Here is a 19,709-nt window from a genome sequence, read left to right on the forward strand (position 1 = left end):
GAGTCAGATATTATAGTCAATAATTAAACAAACATTTTGGTTAAGCAGTTACAGAAGAAAGATTCTTTTTTTTTTTTTTTTTTTTTTGAGAGGTATTTGCTATAGGGTGCGTGCACTTGCCAGAAAGACAGATAGAGACAGAGAGACAGAAAGCAAGAAATCACCGCCCAGGGGGGTATGGCCACACCGCAATCCCTTCTCCTCCATTCTTCTCTTGGAATCTCAGGCATGCACACACACGCCTGGTGTGAGTTTAAGCCACCGGGTCCAAGGCCTTGAACCATGGTCAGCTACATGGGAGTCCAGCAACATAGCCATTATGCCAACTGCTGGTCCCAGAAGAAAGATTCTTAACCTGAGTAGATTTCACAGGTAAGCAGGGGAGTCCATGAACGCATTTAAATTTTATGCTTTAAGTCAAATTCGTTTTGTGGATTATGACTCATATCTCAAAAGGATGTGTAATCTCAACAAGCTTAAGAATCACTACCCTAGAGGAGCTTCAACAATAAAAATAAACTCTTATTATTTTGTATTTTTATTCACTATCTCCTTCCTGTTCTTTTTAAAAACGTGTTATTATTATTATTTATACATATATATTCAATCGCTATACATCATTTAGCTTGTAGAGAGAATTTACCCAACATGAAATACACTTCAGACCAGCCTAGTTTTTTTCACCATCAAATATCACCATGGAGTTTTTAAAGTATCTTCTCTGACCACAAAGAGTAGTAGTACCTCAGGATCTGATGTGCAGAGAAGTGGAGCATGAGGTGGACCAAGACCAAATACTGGGCAAGCAGAAGCAACTGAATATCTGAACTGAAAACTTAACAGTCCAAAGGAGAATCTGAAGAGAAAACAGGAGACTGAGGAATTTGTGGGGTTTCCTTTCAGCCCTCCCCAGCTAGCCTTTTGAAGTCTGAGTCTCTCCCCTGCTGGTGGTTAAGGTCTGTTACACGGTGAGCTTAAAGTCTGACAGAAATAGTAAAGAAATAGTAAAGTGGAAGGTCATCTATTTGCATTATGCATGGTTTACACAGCCGTATGTTAAGGCTATTGTAGGACTGGCCCTATTTCATTATCTTTAACATTTCTATTTTAGAATTCATTTTTTTGAAATTTCTACATTGATGAAAATGTTCTGTATCTACTACATTTAGGAGCACTATGCCCACATTAGCTTGTGGGTTAGTGGTCAGCACATTGAATAAAATAGTAAATCATTTATTATATAAGGAAGTCTTCAAAAAATACCAGGGAAAAAGGATATTGTGAAAAAACTAGGCATGGACTTTGAAAATTTGGACACCAAAGAAACCTCTTATTTTAATTCTGCTTTCTGCAAACTTTTTGAACTCTCTTTATATACATATATCATAATATTTAGTGTTCAGACAAGTAAAAAGTGGAAACTGTGTTTTCCCTTTTCTCTCAACTGCTCTCTCTTCTCTTAAGTTATCCACTATTAAAGCTTCCTCCTGCATCTATTCAGGAAAGCAAATATCTGTTCATCATAATTTTTTGCATTTTTAAATACAATCCAAGCCTTATTAGAGGTGCTATGTTTTATCTTTTTAAATTAAACTATATCTTGGAGATCTTGATACAACCCTGCATTTAGCTCTACCTCCCTCTTTTTAAAGGTTGTTCAGTATTCCATTATATGGGAATAGAATTTATCAGTTGTCTACTCATAGGCTTTTTCATCATTTACCATTTTTGCTGTTCAAACAACGCTGTAATATATATGGCCACATACGTTGTCTGCAAATAAGGATTCCTGGAAGTACAATTGTTGGATCAAAGGATAAGAACTCAGTCTCTTAGAGAGGACTCTCCAATGGTCCTCCACGATAAGAGATATTTCCAAGCAAGAAGGGAGTACAGAATTTGGGACAAGAGTGGAGCATGAACAGTAAAGACTGGAAATAAAAACTTCCCAAGATAAAATACAGGTAGAGAAACTCTGAGTAGTCTTTACTGTTTAATTATTATAGTCCTTCCTGGAAATACTTAAGAACATGGCTTCAAATGTCCAATATATTTCATGAAACATATACTGAAAGTATAACTTTTAAAATAACTGCTATTGTCTTTTTATAAAGGTATCATATATTCATTGTGTATAATTTGAAAAATGCAAGAAAGTATAAAGCAGAAAACACATGCCACCCATAATATCACTACTCAGAGATAACCAAATTTTTTAAAGATTTTTTTCATAGAGCAAAATTATATTTAATTTTTAAAGAAAATTCAATAAATAAAATATTATTATCAATAAACATTGTTAACCGTGACAATTTCAAGTGAAAGAAAATGCGGCACGTACAATCGTTTTATTTTCCCAATAAAGAAATTATATATATATATATATTAATTATATATAAATTGTAGCTTGTCAATACCCTTAAATGCTACTTGGGAAAATCAGTAGCATACATCTAAATGTGTGGCCTCTGTAGAGGTCAGGATATAAAATATTCATTAAAATAGCAAGCTAAATGATAGAGCAGGAACTAAGACCCCCAGTTTGAACACCTTATTATTATGTGTGTTCCTGGCCTCTTGGGAAATAAATTTTATCCCCTTATCTCACCAACTTTTGTAGGGATCTTCAGTATGAATCAGCTACCATGTGAGATTATGTAACCAAAGAAACCTGACCTTCCTCCTAACTTTTTTTTTGTTTGTGTGTTTTTGTTTTTGTTTTTTACTGAGGGTGTGTGTGCTCCAGAGAGAGGGAAGGTGAGAAATCACCCCCCAGGGAAGTGGGTGGGAGGCGATGGTGATGCCACAATCCCTTTTCCTTCAGTCTCCTTTAAGGATTTTGGCATGGACACTCATGTGCCTGGTGTGATTCTCAAGCCACTGGGGCCAGAACTCAAACCACAGTTGACCATGTAGGAATCCAGCGCCTTAACTAAGCACCACGTCACCTGCTGGCTCCCAATATTAATATTTTAATCTCTTATTTCTGTATATGTATTTGCCTTTACCCAGTTGAGATTGTGTTATATATACATATGTTTATATCCAGTTTTTCCTTTGCTAGTCATCTTGATCATGATGTTTATTTTATTTTCTTTCATTATTCTGTGTCTGCTTTTTATTTTTAATTTTTATTTATTTATTTATTTTAAAGAATTATTTTGTCCAGCTTTATTTATTTATTTATTTTAATTTTTCTGGAGAGGGACAGAGTGAGAGAGAGTGAGTGAATGTGAGAAGGCATGCCGCCAGGTCCTGTTCTCAATCTGTGGTCAGGCATATGGGATTTCAGTGCCTTTAACCACCACACCACCTGCTGGCCCCTATTTATTTATTTATTTTTTAGGTAATAGAAACCTAACGTTGTTCTGGAATGAATTTGGACAACAAAGTAACAAGGACATGGAGAAATCTTTAGATTCTATTCAGTATCAAAGAAGACAAGCCATGGCCATCCCATTCATCATCCAGTGTGGTGAGTGTTGAGTTACATTCTGATATCAAACATTAACAAGTTCCTAAATATGCAAGTCATTGTGTTAGGAAATGGGGATGAGAGAGCCAAAAGTGAGTAAGATCTGGGTCTTGCTTGCAGAGAAGTTACAGTCTGGGAGAGAGATTAAGGTAAGCATGAAAATAATTGTAATCGAGGGGGAAAAATAAGTAGTGTTTTAATAGAGGCAAAGAGTTCTTTGAGGGTTCATAGAAAATGAGGGGGAAATGGAATCAAGACTTTATGACTCAGGTAGCATTTGTGACAGTCTTTAAAATAAAATTTTGATAGAGATGAAGCATAGTGGAAATGTATTAATATCAGGTGTACATTTCAGCTAAAATGTTTATGATAGAATAATAGAAACAACCATCTTTCTGTTTGTCTTTTAAAAAATTTTTTTGACAGGTTTTTGCTATAGGGCCCATGTGCTCATGAGAAAGACAGAGACAGACAGACAGAAAGCAAGAAATCACCCCCACTCCAGGGGGGGATGTCCACACTACAATCCCTTCTCCTCCATTCTCCTCTTGGGATCTTAGGCATGTATGCACAAGTGCCTGGCATGAGTTTAAGACCCCAGGTCTGGGACTCGAACTGTGGTTGACTACATGGGAGTCCAGTGACATAGCCATTATGCTAACTCCTGGTCCCTATGTTTGTCTTTTTTTAAAGAAGTATTTAATTTTAATTTTACTTATTATTATTAGTTTATAATTTGATGAGAGAGAGAGAAAGAGATATAGAGCAAGAGAGAGAGAGAAAGCAAGAAAGCAAATTGCCAGGTCTGGGACTTGGACCATAGTTGTCGTGTGGGAGTCCAGTGCCTTAACCACCACACCACCTGCCAGCTCCCATCTATTTTTAATATGTAACATTGTGTCTAATACATATAAGAATTTAGTAATTGATAAATGAATGAGTGAATAATGAATAAATAATAAATACAAAATTACTAGATTGGGTAAACATGATAGAGGGCCTAAAATACCAGAATAAGTTTTATTTTAAGCAATAGGAAGGTATTTGGGAGTTTTTCAATAGGTTAATAGTATCATTAGATCACTGAGCACTTATCAGTGTTTTCTGGTTACTATACAATGGTTATGGGATTAAAGACAATCTCTATTCTACAACAAACAGTCCAGTGAAGAAGACAGACAAGTGAACAAAAAAGTACTGTGTAGTGTGCAAAACTCTACAGAAGCATTCAGACAGACCATGCCAAGAGAGCACCTCCCCACATTTTTGTTTGCCTAGGAGTGTTTGAAGAAGGGCCCTGACCAGTCAGATTTAACTTTATTAATGTTACTTTGACAGTTCAGTGAAGGATGATTTGGTGGAGGTCTAAAAACAAGGTAGATGATTTAATAAAGGGAGGGGAAAAAAAAAAAAAACAAGGGAAGAGTCAGGTCTCTGTGGAGACTACTGTTGTAATCTAAGATCCAGTGAAGAATCATACATGTCTGAATTAAGGTGTAGCAGTGAGACTTAAGGGGAACACACATGACAGACATTTAGAAGGTATTGACAACCTACCAGATGATAATAATAGTGGCCAGCTGTTATTATGTGCTTGTTAATGTGTATTAGGTACCATTAGAACTCAATCCTCAGTGCTGAGAGCTATAAAATTGGGCTGATTATTTAATCTCTCTAAGCCTAGTTTTCTCATTTATAAAAGGAGAGTTGTGCTTAAAACTAGATTATAGCATTGTTCTAAGAATAGTATTAATTAAGAAGTGCAAAGTTTACTAAGTTCTTAGTATACAAGGGGGTCTTCAAAAAGTTTATGGAAATATAAAAAAAAAAGTTTATGGAAATGTTTATTTTGAAAAAAAGTATGTATTTTGAAATTTTTGCACCAAAATAAACTTATTTTAATTCCATAAACTTTAAAAAATCCTTTCATAGTACCTAGCAATGTTGGCTATTATCACTGCTATTATTATTGTTATTTTAAAGATTAATTTATTATAATTAATTAATTTTTAATTTGACCAGAGAAAAAGAGAGAGAGAGGGAAAGTGAGATAGAAAGCTGCCAGGTCTGGGTCTCAAACTGTGATCCGCCATGTGGGAGTCCAGTACCTTAACCACCACATCATTTACTGACCCCATCACTGTTGTTATTATGTCATTCTATCAATAACCCTTTTAGATGAGTACTAGCATTATTAATCTTTTTGCAGATGATGATACTGAAACACAGAAGTGTTAAATAACTTGTCCCAGATCATAGTGGCAATGAGAGGAGGAGCTGCTCTGGTCCATAGCCACTGGGCCAGCTGCCTCTGCCTTAGCTGACCACACACAGGTATTACCTAAGAGCAATTAGCACTGTGCCATGAGGGGATGCAGGTGGACAGGTAATAGGCCAGAGAAATGGGAGAGTCATGGTATTAGAATTTTTAATATGGTTTAAGGAGACGTAGAGAGAAGTCTATTAAGGTTATTTTGACTGACAGCACAAACCAACTGGAGGGAATAATATTACTCATTTCTTGGTGGTCTCCTGAAATCCTGGCTTATAGAGTCCTAGAGTAGTTATGTTATCAAGCACTATGGTGTATGATGAAGGACTAATTGGTCGCTGGATTGAGACATACCTCATACTTTTGGTATATGCAAACGGACACTCTACTGTGATAGCTTCTGATTGTGATCTCTTTTGTGTGTGATTTTTGTCTTGACAATCAGATCTTTGCCTGAAATGGAGAGTCTTGCCTTCCTCTACTGACTATCAAGACAAAGAATTCCTTGACGTCTGGATTTGTGCCAATCATCCTAACCCCTTGGAAAATAGGTGATTTTTTAAAAAATTTAAATTTTAATTCCTGAAGTTCATTAGGATGAAACCGGAAAACATCAGTGATAGGTAGATTTTAGGTTAGTTGTTGGTATCTCTTCATACTCTTTCTAGTTTTTCACTACCTGTGGAAAGATTATTTCATTAGTGTGCTTTTTCCATTAAGTAAAAGAGATCTGGATGTAACTATTTGCAAACACTGGAATGTGCAACTCTGTACTTCCAGTGGCAGGAAACCAGGACCCGGTGTTTCAGAGTTCTGCCTTCCAGTTCATTTTCACTCAACATACAACCTGATTGTACAGGAGCACTACTCAGAGAGTATCTCCAGAGGCGTTAAACTGTTAGACCATGTGCTTTTTCTTTTTAAGTCGTGTATTGATTTCATTGCTTTATGCTCTTGGAGGAAGAAGTTCAGACTAAAACAGGAAAAAGACTGATTAAATATTGATGGACATCAATGTTACTACAAGCCCTTTCAGATAAATATTCTTCCCTAGGGAAAAAAGAGTTAGTGCTCCCCTTTAACAAAGGCACCCCTAAGTCAAGCATTGCTTTTTCATATAGTCTGTTCTAAATATTTCAGACTAGATAAGTGCTTCAGTATTGCTAATATAGACATTAGGGTAATAACTCCTGTTTGATTATTTTTATCCAGCTCATAAAAAAAGAACCTAAAAAGCCAATATAAAAAGAAAAAGAAGAGGAAAACATTCAGAATCTCTTGGTAAAATCCCTTCCACCTAGAGACTGGGGAGAAATGTCAGAAATGAAGACTCTTAGATTTCACATGGCCTACGGGTTTTTCAATCTCCCCCTTCTTGTTTTAGAATATAACTCTTTTTATCCCCCAAATAAAATTTGTTTCTGAACCCAAATATGTAAAACAAATGTATTTTTATACATATATATGTATATATATGTGCTATGTGTGTGTATATATGATTAAGAATTAGAAATAAATGCATATATATATATATATAATAAATGTAAATATATACCGTAAGTGCAGAATTGTCCTGTTTGGATTGGAAGCTGGGAACCTAAAGACCAAAGGTATCTATATTCCATTTGTTTCCTACTCTCTGCAAAATCCCAGAACTCCAGAAAGCATGATTAAACACTGATCTAGTCTCATCTTCATTTTAGAAAAGGGAGAATAAAAGTACAAATCAAGGCTAAAAGCCTGTTTATGATGCTAGTGGCCAGAAACTTCTGATTTCTAAACCTTATTCCATCCCTTGGGGCTTAAATAGCTCTCAGAGAGGAACAAAGTGTTGGTTTAGTTTCATTAATAATATTAATCACTTCCTGTGAGCTAATAACTTTCCGTGCAGTGTCGGATGGTGTTCACAGTCCAGACTTTAGAGCCAGACCACCTGGATTTGACTCCTGGCTCTCCTAGCAGTGAAATCTTGGACCAGTGCCATAATCTCTCTTTAAGTCATCTTGCCATCCATTAGGATGGGGCATAATCATAGTATATTGATGTATCTTCTCTGGCTCCAGCTGAATTCTTGTCAGCAGAATCCATTGAAAGTCCCTGATCACTGGAAACCTCTTAATAACAGGCCACCAGAGTGGAGGCCAGTCCCCACAGATCTAACCATATACCTGTGATTTCTCAGAGCAGTCTTGGGCATCATCACACCCGCAGAATTAGGGAGCTGTCTCCTGCTGCTTCTGTATCATCGACTTGCCATTGACCCTGAATTAGCATGCTGTCAACCTTCTCTTGAAAAGTAGTAATACCATCACAGATCATTGTAAAATTAGTTTCAAAGCTGCATTAATTATACAGTTTTTACACATCAAAACAGTGTCATTTGTAATGAGGGGCAGGATAAATTTAGCTGTGTTAACTGAAAACTGATGGACCTTAGAATCCTAAAATGCAAAGTCTTCTCATGTTTACAATTTTCTTAAGTCCTTGATTCCTTAAATATACTGACATAATATTGACCATTTATATTTCATTTCCACTGAAAAGATTATGACAAAAATATGCGTGAAATGGCAGCAAGACATTTAGGGTAGATGTAAAGAAAATAATTGATAATTCCAAGGGGGAAGAGAAGTGACTCTGATGACCTAGCTTAATCTTCTGCTTCAATATGATAGGATAGGCCACAGATTCCTTGAGAATATGCTTTGACATAGATTATTGTCAGACAAACCCCTTGCATTTGGATAGAATCACTTAACGTGAATTAAGGTGATAAGAAGTATAGATCAAGCCCTTTCAGATAAATATTCTTCCCTAGGGAAAAAAGAGTTAGTGCTCCCCTTTAACAAAGGCACCCCTAAGTCAAGCATTGCTTTTTCATATAGTCTGTTCTAAATATTTCAGACTAGATAAGTGCTTCAGTATTGCTAATATAGACATTAGGGTAATAACTCCTGTTTGATTATTTTTATCCAGCTCATAAAAAAAGAACCTAAAAAGCCAATATAAAAAGAAAAAGAAGAGGAAAACATTCAGAATCTCTTGGTAAAATCCCTTCCACCTAGAGACTGGGGAGAAATGTCAGAAATGAAGACTCTTAGATTTCACATGGCCTACGGGTTTTTCAATCTCCCCCTTCTTGTTTTAGAATATAACTCTTTTTATCCCCCAAATAAAATTTGTCCCTGAACCCAAATATGTAAAACAAATGTATTTTTATACATATATATGTATATATATGTGCTATGTATGTGTATATATGATTAAGAATTAGAAATAAATGCATATATATATATATATAATAAATGTAAATATATACCGTAAGTGCAGAATTGTCCTGTTTGGATTGGAAGCTGGGAACCTAAAGACCAAAGGTATCTATATTCCATTTGTTTCCTACTCTCTGCAAAATCCCAGAACTCCAGAAAGCATGATTAAACACTGATCTAGTCTCATCTTCATTTTAGAAAAGGGAGAATAAAAGTACAAATCAAGGCTAAAAGCCTGTTTATGATGCTAGTGGCCAGAAACTTCTGATTTCTAAACCTTATTCCATCCCTTGGGGCTTAAATAGCTCTCAGAGAGGAACAAAGTGTTGGTTTAGTTTCATTAATAATATTAATCACTTCCTGTGAGCTAATAACTTTCCGTGCAGTGTCGGATGGTGTTCACAGTCCAGACTTTAGAGCCAGACCACCTGGATTTGACTCCTGGCTCTCCTAGCAGTGAAATCTTGGACCAGTGCCATAATCTCTCTTTAAGTCATCTTGCCATCCATTAGGATGGGGCATAATCATAGTATATTGATGTATCTTCTCTGGCTCCAGCTGAATTCTTGTCAGCAGAATCCATTGAAAGTCCCTGATCACTGGAAACCTCTTAATAACAGGCCACCAGAGTGGAGGCCAGTCCCCACAGATCTAACCATATACCTGTGATTTCTCAGAGCAGTCTTGGGCATCATCACACCCGCAGAATTAGGGAGCTGTCTCCTGCTGCTTCTGTATCATCGACTTGCCATTGACCCTGAATTAGCATGCTGTCAACCTTCTCTTGAAAAGTAGTAATACCATCACAGATCATTGTAAAATTAGTTTCAAAGCTGCATTAATTATACAGTTTTTACACATCAAAACAGTGTCATTTGTAATGAGGGGCAGGATAAATTTAGCTGTGTTAACTGAAAACTGATGGACCTTAGAATCCTAAAATGCAAAGTCTTCTCATGTTTACAATTTTCTTAAGTCCTTGATTCCTTAAATATACTGACATAATATTGACCATTTATATTTCATTTCCACTGAAAAGATTATGACAAAAATATGCGTGAAATGGCAGCAAGACATTTAGGGTAGATGTAAAGAAAATAATTGATAATTCCAAGGGGGAAGAGAAGTGACTCTGATGACCTAGCTTAATCTTCTGCTTCAATATGATAGGATAGGCCACAGATTCCTTGAGAATATGCTTTGACATAGATTATTGTCAGACAAACCCCTTGCATTTGGATAGAATCACTTAACGTGAATTAAGGTGATAAGAAGTATAGATATTAGGGAACATTCTATGAGTAGAAAAATCCAACAATGAAGTGAAAAGTAGCATTATTTACGTTTATAGAAACTAGTTTATCGTCCTCATTTTATTGCTAACTGTCTGCAGTGTTAATGTCAATGAACAGGTTTTGAATGAACAATGTCTGTGTAACGAAAACATGGGCCAGAAACACAATAGCTTTCTCTTAGTAATTATATGTGCTGTCTCACTCTGTCATTACCAAAAAGTGGACCTTCCTTATTTCTCAGAGGAGAAAACAGAGTCTGAGAAAGGTACAGTCACTTGTCCAAGATTCATCCCTCCCTAGATCACTGGAAACCAAGCTTCTGATGCAAAACCTGTATCTTTCTGCCTTACCGTGCGCTCTCTCAGAAGACATCATTTTGCATTTTAGGAAGCCTGATTTCATACCAATACATTTTAATGACCAAAATATACCATTTCCTGGATGGTAGTATTTGGGGTCCGTAACCTGGATAGGGTAAAATGGCTCTACTTTTTCAATTCGCTGAAGCCTCCTTTTGTTTTCCACTTCAAGCACAGAGGGAGGCTGTACGTTTTTGTCACAGTACCCAGGAAATAGGTATCAGTACATTTCCATTACATTCATGCTATGCATTTATCTACATTGAAAATAAGGATCACCAGCAGTAAAAAATGATGCCTGTTATGATTGAAACAAAAAACCCTGAGGTCTGACAAGGATTTTTAAAAATGGCTTGGGTTGTATTGCCTATTAATATTCATTTCCAAAAATCTTTAAATGAAGACAATTGAATAGGTTGTGTTTTAATAAAATAATTAAGGTTTCTCTTTTCTAAATAGAAACTGAATGTTGCCACAAGCTTCTTTTCTCAAATAAATAGAGACCTATGTAGGTACCACCCCACAGATGTCTTCAAATCAACACTGTGGGTGGCTATATGTATAGTAAGCAGTTGTCCCCAGGATTTGTTTATCTAGCACCTTTCTTTGAAAATAACAATAATAGCAAACACCACATGTGGGTGGAATTAAGTGGGTTTTCACAGTAGTATTTGAATTTGATTGTAGCTCCTCACTCTTCTCTGTTGGTAGGGGGCAAGAAAAGTGTGTGCTGAAAAGCCTAGGAATAGTGGGTTAGCTTCACTTCTCTCATTGTTTCAGACAGGAGAAAGTGCCCTCTTTATTCTCAGCCTCCTCCCTCGCCTAGCCTAATACATGTATTTTCTGCAAACTTTATCCCTTTCTCCTCTTTTTGATAGCCAAATGGACTTTCCCACACCTATCAACAGTAGGAAACTCCTTGACCTAGTACAGGCTCAGAGAACTTATCTCATCCTCCCTTCTCCCCCATAGCACCTCCCCAGCATGCCCTGAATCAGAGCTGTGTTTCATGGGAGTTGAACTTTTTATCCATGTCAGGCCAAGACTCCAAGATGAACAGAATCATATCTTACTTTTTCAGTAATTTAGTTAACTCAGCTCACCAGTGTGTCTCCACAAAACCAAAAGTAAGGGAGCGGGGGGAGCCTCAGTTTTTCTCAATCGTGTCTCAAAAGTTATCAGTATTTTTTTTTTTAACCATGACAAGGAAAGTACACTTCCATGGTCTGTTTTTTGTAATTTACATACAATTCTACATGATAATATAAAACAAGTATTCACCCAGTAGCTACAAGAAACATTAACATCTGTCATCTGGGAACAGGGTGACTCCCCAAAGCAAATACTCTGATGACAACAGGTTGCTTGGGAGGGATGGCACAGTCAGGTCTTTGGGGCTGTACATGGCTTAGTAGCTCCTGTGTCCATCCCTGAGTACTGTATGACATCACACAGTCACTGGTCTTCATAGTGATCCTGAGTCACACATAGGATCCATGTGTTTGAGATGCAGAATTATTATTATTATGTTTACTTTTAAAAATGTAAATTGACAATTTATGATTGTATAAATTTGTGGAGTACAGAGTGATGTTAAGATTTATAATTACAACATGGAATAATTAAACTAACATATCCATCACCTCAAATACTTACTATTTTTTTGTGGTGGGAATATTTGAAGTTTACTCTCTCAGCCATTTTCAAATATGCAATATTGTTATTAACTATATTCTACATATTGTGCAACAGAATGTAAAAAAACCACATTCAATCTATTTGAGATTTTTTACCTTTTTACAGAATCATCATTTCTATCTTCTTTCACAACTTCCCCGCGGGAGTAGAATTATTTGATATAATTTATAGAGAAATAAATAGATTTCTACAATGAATTTTTTTTTTGTAAAAAAATGGAAAGAGTAATGAGATAAGCCTCACTGATCTAAGGAAGTTTTTTTCTGAAAGGCCTTATCTCATAAATGTATGCTACCTTCCATGTTTTTCATTAAGCTTTTTTCTATGCATATGGGAGATTGAAGGTCATGTATTACCTAAAGTCATCTGTGCAGTATTCTTCCTTTTTATTTGAATTTAGGGTCTATGATGTAAAGAGTAACTCCTTGTGTAAGTAAATCATGTTTTATAGACAGTAAATAGTTTTCTGTTTCCTGCTGGTATTAATCCTGTCCTTATTGGTTGTGAAGCTGTCATCGGATGGAACGTCTACCGTCCATCCCTCTGGGCACTATGAGCACAGTATCACCATCAAAAAATGAGAAAGAGAAGCGACTTAGAGCATCGGTCCAAAAGTATCAAAACAGACTAGCAGAACAGCAGCCACAGGTGAGCTGTCATCAGTTCTTTCTGAAATGAACTGTGACTTTTGAGCTGTTGGTGTCATGTGGAAATTGACAAATATGGTTTACTCAAGTGAAATTGAAATGTGTAATCTCTTTTTTTAACCTTCTTTTTGTCAATTCCTTTTAATTTAGTGTATAAGAACTATTCTGGAAGGTGAGTCTCAAGGAGGGAGGAGAGTTCTGTAAAAAATACCAAACATGTGATGTTGAAGCCTATCTACATAACAGTGTATATGAGAAACAAGGACATTGTTTCCACTGCATAGTAGCACATAGAGCCTCGTAGAGGTCATCCAGCATGCCCAAGGTCACAGAGTCATGGTCTAGACACAAATATTTTTTTTTTTTGAAGAGGTTTTTGCAATAGGGTGCATGCGCTTGCCAGAAAGACAGAGAGAGACAGAAAGACAGGAAGCAAGAAATCATCCCCCCCCAGGGGGGGGATGGCCATGCCGCAATCCCTTCTCCTCCATTCTCCTCTTGGGATCTTGGGCACACACGCACCCAGCGTGAGTTTTTTTTAAAAAAAAATTTTTTTTTTTTTGGAGAGATTTTCACTGTAGGGCGCGTGCGCTCGCCAGACAGACAGAGAGAGACATAGAGACAGAAAGCGAGAAATCACCCCCCAGGGGGGATGGTCACGCCGCAATCCCTTCTCCTCCATTCTCCTCTTGGGATCTTGGGCACACACGCACACGCGCCCGGACCCAGCGTGAGTTTTAAGCCACTGGGTCCAGGACACGAACTGAGGTCGATTACATGGGAGTCCAGTGACATAGCCATTATGCTAACTGCTGGTCCTGGTCTAGACACAAATATTTATGACTCCAAAAGTTAAGCTATTGGGTTATCAGAAAAGTCATGATGTATTTTGTGTGTGTGTGTTTTAATTCAAAAATGCATCATGGCTTTTTTGACTACCCACTATTTTATTTCATTACATTTTTTTCCTAAAAGGTTTCATAGGTGAAAGGGTCTTTTAAAAAGTACTGCCCTAAGGGCTAGCAGGTGGTGTATTGGTTAAGGCGCTGGACTCCCACATGGTTGACCATGGTTGAAGTCCCTGACCTAGTGGCTTTAAAATCACCCCGGACAACACTAACAGCACAAAATCCTAAGAGGAGAATGGAGGAGAAAACATTGCAGTGTAGTCATCCACCTGACTTCTGGCTGTCTCCCTCTCTCTCTCTCTCTCTCTGTGTCTGTCTCTTTGTTGAGCATATGTACCCTATAGCAAAAATCTCTCTCTAAAAATAAATAAATAAATCTCTTTCATGGTATATTAGTTGGAACTTCCTAAATTTGGAAACATACAGACATCCAAATGCAGAAAATACAAAGGATACCAAGAAGATACAACATAGGAAGACCCTCTCCAAGGCCTATCTTTGCCAAATTGGTAAACATTAAAGACAAAGATAACATTCTAAAAATGGCAAGAGAGAAACACCAAGTTACATACGAAGGTTACCCTGTTAGACTAACATCAGCCTTCTCAACTTAAACAATGCAGGCAAGGAAAGAATAGGAAGACATATTTAAAACTCTGAAAGAAAAAACAATTTCAGCCCAGAGTACTATACCCAGGGAGATTATCTTTGAAATGGGAAGGAGCAATAAAAGCATTCCCAGATAAACAAATGCTGAAAGAATTGATCAAAACTAAACCAGCTCTTCAGAGAGTACTTAAGAGAATACTATACCAGGAAAACTCAAGAAAGATAAATAGAAGCAAGAGAATATAAAACAATTACGGGGAAAATAAAAGAGTAGTAAAAGGTCAGGGATACGTCTACACAAATTAGTGATAACATTGAATGTTAGAATGAAATTTCCAACTGAATTCAAGGCTAACAATTCAGATTTAACTTTTTTTACACACAAGCAAATTTAAGTGCAAATTCACCAGTTATTTTGATAGACACTGTCTCTCCAGGTTTCATGTTGCATTTATATATTATTATAATCATTACTAATGGTATAAAACCAGATAACAGAGAAAAATTCCAAAGTGTTACAAGTAGCTGAGTCTTTCTTTGTAATGAATTTAAAGATGACTAAAATCAAGAACTTTGTAAAGTCTATAAATCACTAACTCACTGATTTTTCTGTTTCTTCTCTTATAAATATCTTTCCAATTTTTTTATTTTTTGCTTTTTTGAGAACTTATTTTTTATGTATAGTACTGTGGAATTACAAGAACTTACAGTGAATGAATAACAATTTTCTTTCTCTGTCTCTTCTGAAGGAGCTATTGTAATGTACAATTTTATCTATCTCTAACTGGAATAATGATTGCAACCACAGATCTTTTCAGATTTTAAACTTTAATCTCCCATAATCCCCTATCTGGAAATTACCAATTAATTTTTCTTTGACTATGTTAAGATTATCTTCGCTTTCAAAAATCTATCCTCATTAATTTATGAGACTTTATGTTGTCTGATTTTTAACCATTTCATTTTTCTTTAGAACTGTATTTCATAATAAAGAACATCACTGACAATTCATTTTGTATTTCCAAAATAACCAGTAGAGTGGACTTCAAATATTCACAAAATAATGTAATGTTAAATGTTGAAGGTAATGCATATATACCCTCAGATTATTTATTACATATAGTATACATACTCCTAAAGACCATACTGGGGCCAGGCAAATGCCATAGTGGTTAACGTGTATGACCAACTGCAGTTTAGAGTCCTGGGCCTGGTGGCTTGTTTTCTCACTTTTCCTCTCCCTCTCTCTGTCTTTTTATGGTCAAATTAAATAATAATAATAATATATAAAATAAATAATTCTTTGAAAAACCCATACTGAACCCTACAAAGATGATATGTAAATCATAAATTACAATTTAAAAAAGAGGAGAAGATAAGAAAGGAAAAGAAAAACTAAAAAAAAAGCAAGCCTGTTATAGAAAGTCAAAATCACATTTAATTTTTAAGAAAATTCAATAAATAAAACATTACTATCAGAATAACAATTAACCATGACAATTTGGAGTGAAAGAAAATGTGACATGTACAATCATTTTATTTTCATAACTATTAAAGCAATTATATCTATTTACTTTATAAATATGCCACCCACGTTCAGCATGTTAAAATTGCAGCTTGTCAATACCCGTAAGTGGTACTTGGGAAAATCGGTAGAATATGTCCAAATGTGTGACCTCCTCTGTATAGGTCAGGAAATAAAATGTTCATTAAAATAGAAAAGTAAATGATGGAGCAGAAGCTAAGACCCCCCAGTCTGAACACGTTTCTGACCTTTTAGGAAATACATTTTACATGCTTACCTCACCATCTTCGATCGGGACCTTCAGTGCAAGTCAGCTACCATGTGAGATTACAACCAAAGAAATCTAACCTTCCCCCAACTTTTTGTTTTAGGTTTTATCCTAGAGGGTGCATGTGCTTGCCAGAGGTAGAGAGAGAGAAAGTGAGAAATCACTCCCCCAGGGGGATGGCCATGCCACAGTCCCCTCTCCATTCTCCACTCTGGATTTTGGGTATGCATGTCTTTAAGCCTGGAGTCTTAGGGTCCCTGTTAGACAGATACTGAGTGTCACTTTGGAAACATATTCTCCTAAGCACTCTCCATCTCCAAAAAACAGCTCACCTTTTTGCAGTTCATAGAGCCTCTAGCTGGGGGTTTGATAACAGAGATCAGAAGTGAAGGAATCACAGACCATGATTATTTTCATAAATGAACAATTAAGTTAACTCAGATCTTTCCATTATGGAATATCTTAACTCTGCTGGTTTATTTCTTACTTTGTTTACTATTCGTTGCAGCGGTGTGAAGGCATTCAGCACAACCTGAATAGATTTTATCTTTATAGCCATCTCTGAATTTTTTAGCTTTCCTGTGGTGGTCAGAGATAACCTTTGGATAATAATACTGCTGCTCACAGACATAATTAGTTTGTTGTTTATTTAGGACTGGATGCTTTATTCATCACTGACCTAGAGCTTTTGATGGGAGCTGGTGGAGTAACAGATTTGAGTCTTTGGTTCTGCTTACTCTTTGTTTCTTGATATCTGATTTTTTCCTTGAAACTTTAGGCCAGGGTTACAGATTCAGTTTGTATCAAATGTAAACAAAGAAGCTTAGCAGTCCTTATATAGAACTCTTCTGCCATTAGTTCAAAGGACATAAGAATCTTCACCATCCTTCCTTTTCCATTTGTGAAAGAAAAAATTCACAAAATCAGTGGAGAAAAAAAAATCATAGCATCTTTAACTATTTTCAGTACTCAGTGACCTTAACTAACCTTATTTCTTGGTGATTAGGGTAGACATTCACTGGGGCTCACCCAGTCAAATTTTGAGGTGGTGGTTGATCACATACCTACCCTTATGTCTGCCTCCAGTCTTTTAAATTATTGGGTTGTCAGAAAAGTCATGATGTGTTTTTGCATTAAAATAATAGAAAAAATACTTTAGGACTTTTCCAACAATACATGCTGAGCTTACATATTTTAAAAAAATAAATTAACCCTCTACAACCTTGTAGATAAGGGAGTTGGATCTCTCAAAGCTGACTACGTGGTTCAAGTCCTATACCTAGAGGCTTGAAAATCACACTGTATGCTTGTGTATGTGTGCCCAAAATCCCAAGAGGAGTGAGAGATGAAAGAGAAGGAATTGCATCATGCCCATTCTCATGGGTAGGACACTTTCTCCCATTCTTCTCTCTCTTATAGAACTCTCTCTGGCAAGCACACATGCTTCGTAGCTAGTGAACAAACAAGCAAGCACCCACCCATCACCTACCCATGTACATTATGTGGAATGTCTGTCTTTAAAAAGGGGTGCAATTCATTATAAAATACAGTAAATATTGACTACAAGACTTCTGAATGGTGGTCTCAGTTTCCCATTTCACAAACATAATCTGTGCATGAGGTGTTCAAAAACTGTATTTTGCTGGCATCTGTCTGATGTAGAAAAGAGATCCAAAGCCATCCAACATTTAGCGTGAATTTACCGTTTTTCTGGGTGCATTTTAGAAGTGTTCTCTGACTGTTATATCAGCGAGGGCGGGAAAGCCAGAAAAATAGGGCATTGATTTCATTCTGGCTCTGTGTAGACAGGATTTAGGTTTACTGTAGACATGATTCACATGTAAGCAAGACATCATTGGAAGATCCAGAACTGGTTAGTTTGTTACCATCACTTTGCGTCTGTCTATCGGTGGAGTCCATTTACCCATTCGCACAGTATTAAGAATCATAAAATATATGCGATGCAATTATGCTTTGCCTACCTCTTGTTCTTTCTTTCTTCCTCCCACTACCAGTGACCACTTGTTTGACCTAACCTGGGGAACAAGTATAAGATGTCCAAACCTGCCAGCATGCCTTCATTTCTTACTCTCTTGTATTTTAGCTTTAATGGCAGCTGGCTTCCTGATCTGAAAAATGAAGGGTTAACTAGGTAAATCAAAGCTCTTTCTGGATCTTAGGTTCTGGGGTTCTAGCTTGTGCATCACTGACAATCTGGAAGATAGAAAGATAGTAGGAATGGTAATATAATGAAACTTACTGGAAACCAGTAGCCACTGCCTCTCTGCTACTTCACACACACCCTACTGGTGTGGAGTAACAGTCTGACAGCCAGGAGCACAACCCATAGGACACCCGAGAGAGGACCCACAGTCAGTCAGAAAACTGCTGTGGTTAAAGATATCCTAATGAGTAGGTCTTATCCTTTAGGAGAAAATGAAGAAGCTGGGACCAAAAGTAGCATTTTAACAGATGGCATCTTACTTAATTCCTACTGCATTCCAGCTAACTATATCCATTTTAACAAAAGAGGAAAATAAAGTTCAAAGAAGTTAAATAACTTGAATCGAGTCGTTTATCTTTAAATAGCGAGGCTGGAATTTGTTTCCTTTCTGCCTAACTCCACTGTTTTGCTCAGTCTTACAGAACAAAGTACATAAGAACATTTATACAGACAATAAACCAATATATTGCAAATCATGTTTGTTAGGGGAAATGCCTAAGTTTGGTAAACCTAATGAGAAAGCTCATATTTAAGATCTGTCACCTGTGGTCCATTTTGTAGAGTTACGGGGTTGCCTTCCATGTAACTGGTAAGCTATGTCAGCAAGCTGAGACCCTCATTATAAATTGTGCTTCTGCAAGAGCTCATTCCTGCCTTCCTCCCTTCTGAGTAGATGAATGAGTAATTTGTTTCTCACTCCATGGTTCAGCTTCATGCCTCATTACCTGCTGTTTCCTATATGAGTGACAAGTGCCATCTGCTGGTCGAATGATGAAGCATTTTCATTTTCATGTTAATTGTTTCAGCTGCTAAAGGGCATATTATAATAGCTAGATAATTGTTATTCTACTTTTCAGTAAACTTATACAATAATTTTAAAACTGTAAAGTGGAATTATAAAATCAGTTCCTCTGTGATTGAGGATTTTCTAGTCTTCATTTTGTCCCTTTCTCAGTTTGAATTCACAGCTGAAATTTCTTTTATTGGATGATAAGGATGGCCGTGTCGTTACCATGCACACAGAATGTGGCTTTAGTTACATTTCATTCAAGGGTTTTGGTACCCTATAAATCCTCAATCTCTAAAAGACAGATGAAAACTTTATCTCCCCCAGGGGCTGGGTGGTGATGCAGCTGTATCACGATGCTCAGTGAGGCTGA

At 36.6% G+C, this 19,709-nt stretch overlaps 1 protein-coding gene across 1 annotated transcript in view; it reads left to right on the top strand.

Moving 5' to 3' along the window:
- MORC1 (MORC family CW-type zinc finger 1) overlaps positions 1-19,709 on the top strand; it is a 195,307-nt gene that overhangs the window by 102,462 nt on the left and 73,136 nt on the right. Inside the window, exons 15-17 of the mRNA XM_006164206.1 lie at positions 3,347-3,475; positions 6,193-6,298; positions 12,878-13,016. Coding sequence (XP_006164268.1) covers positions 3,347-3,475; positions 6,193-6,298; positions 12,878-13,016 — 374 coding nt within the window. The remainder of the gene's footprint in view (positions 1-3,346; positions 3,476-6,192; positions 6,299-12,877; positions 13,017-19,709) is intronic.

This window comes from Tupaia chinensis, unplaced genomic scaffold, assembly GCF_000334495.1.
Source record: "Tupaia chinensis unplaced genomic scaffold, TupChi_1.0 Scaffold143593_1, whole genome shotgun sequence".
In the NCBI taxonomy this organism is placed as follows: Eukaryota; Metazoa; Chordata; class Mammalia; order Scandentia; family Tupaiidae; genus Tupaia; species Tupaia belangeri.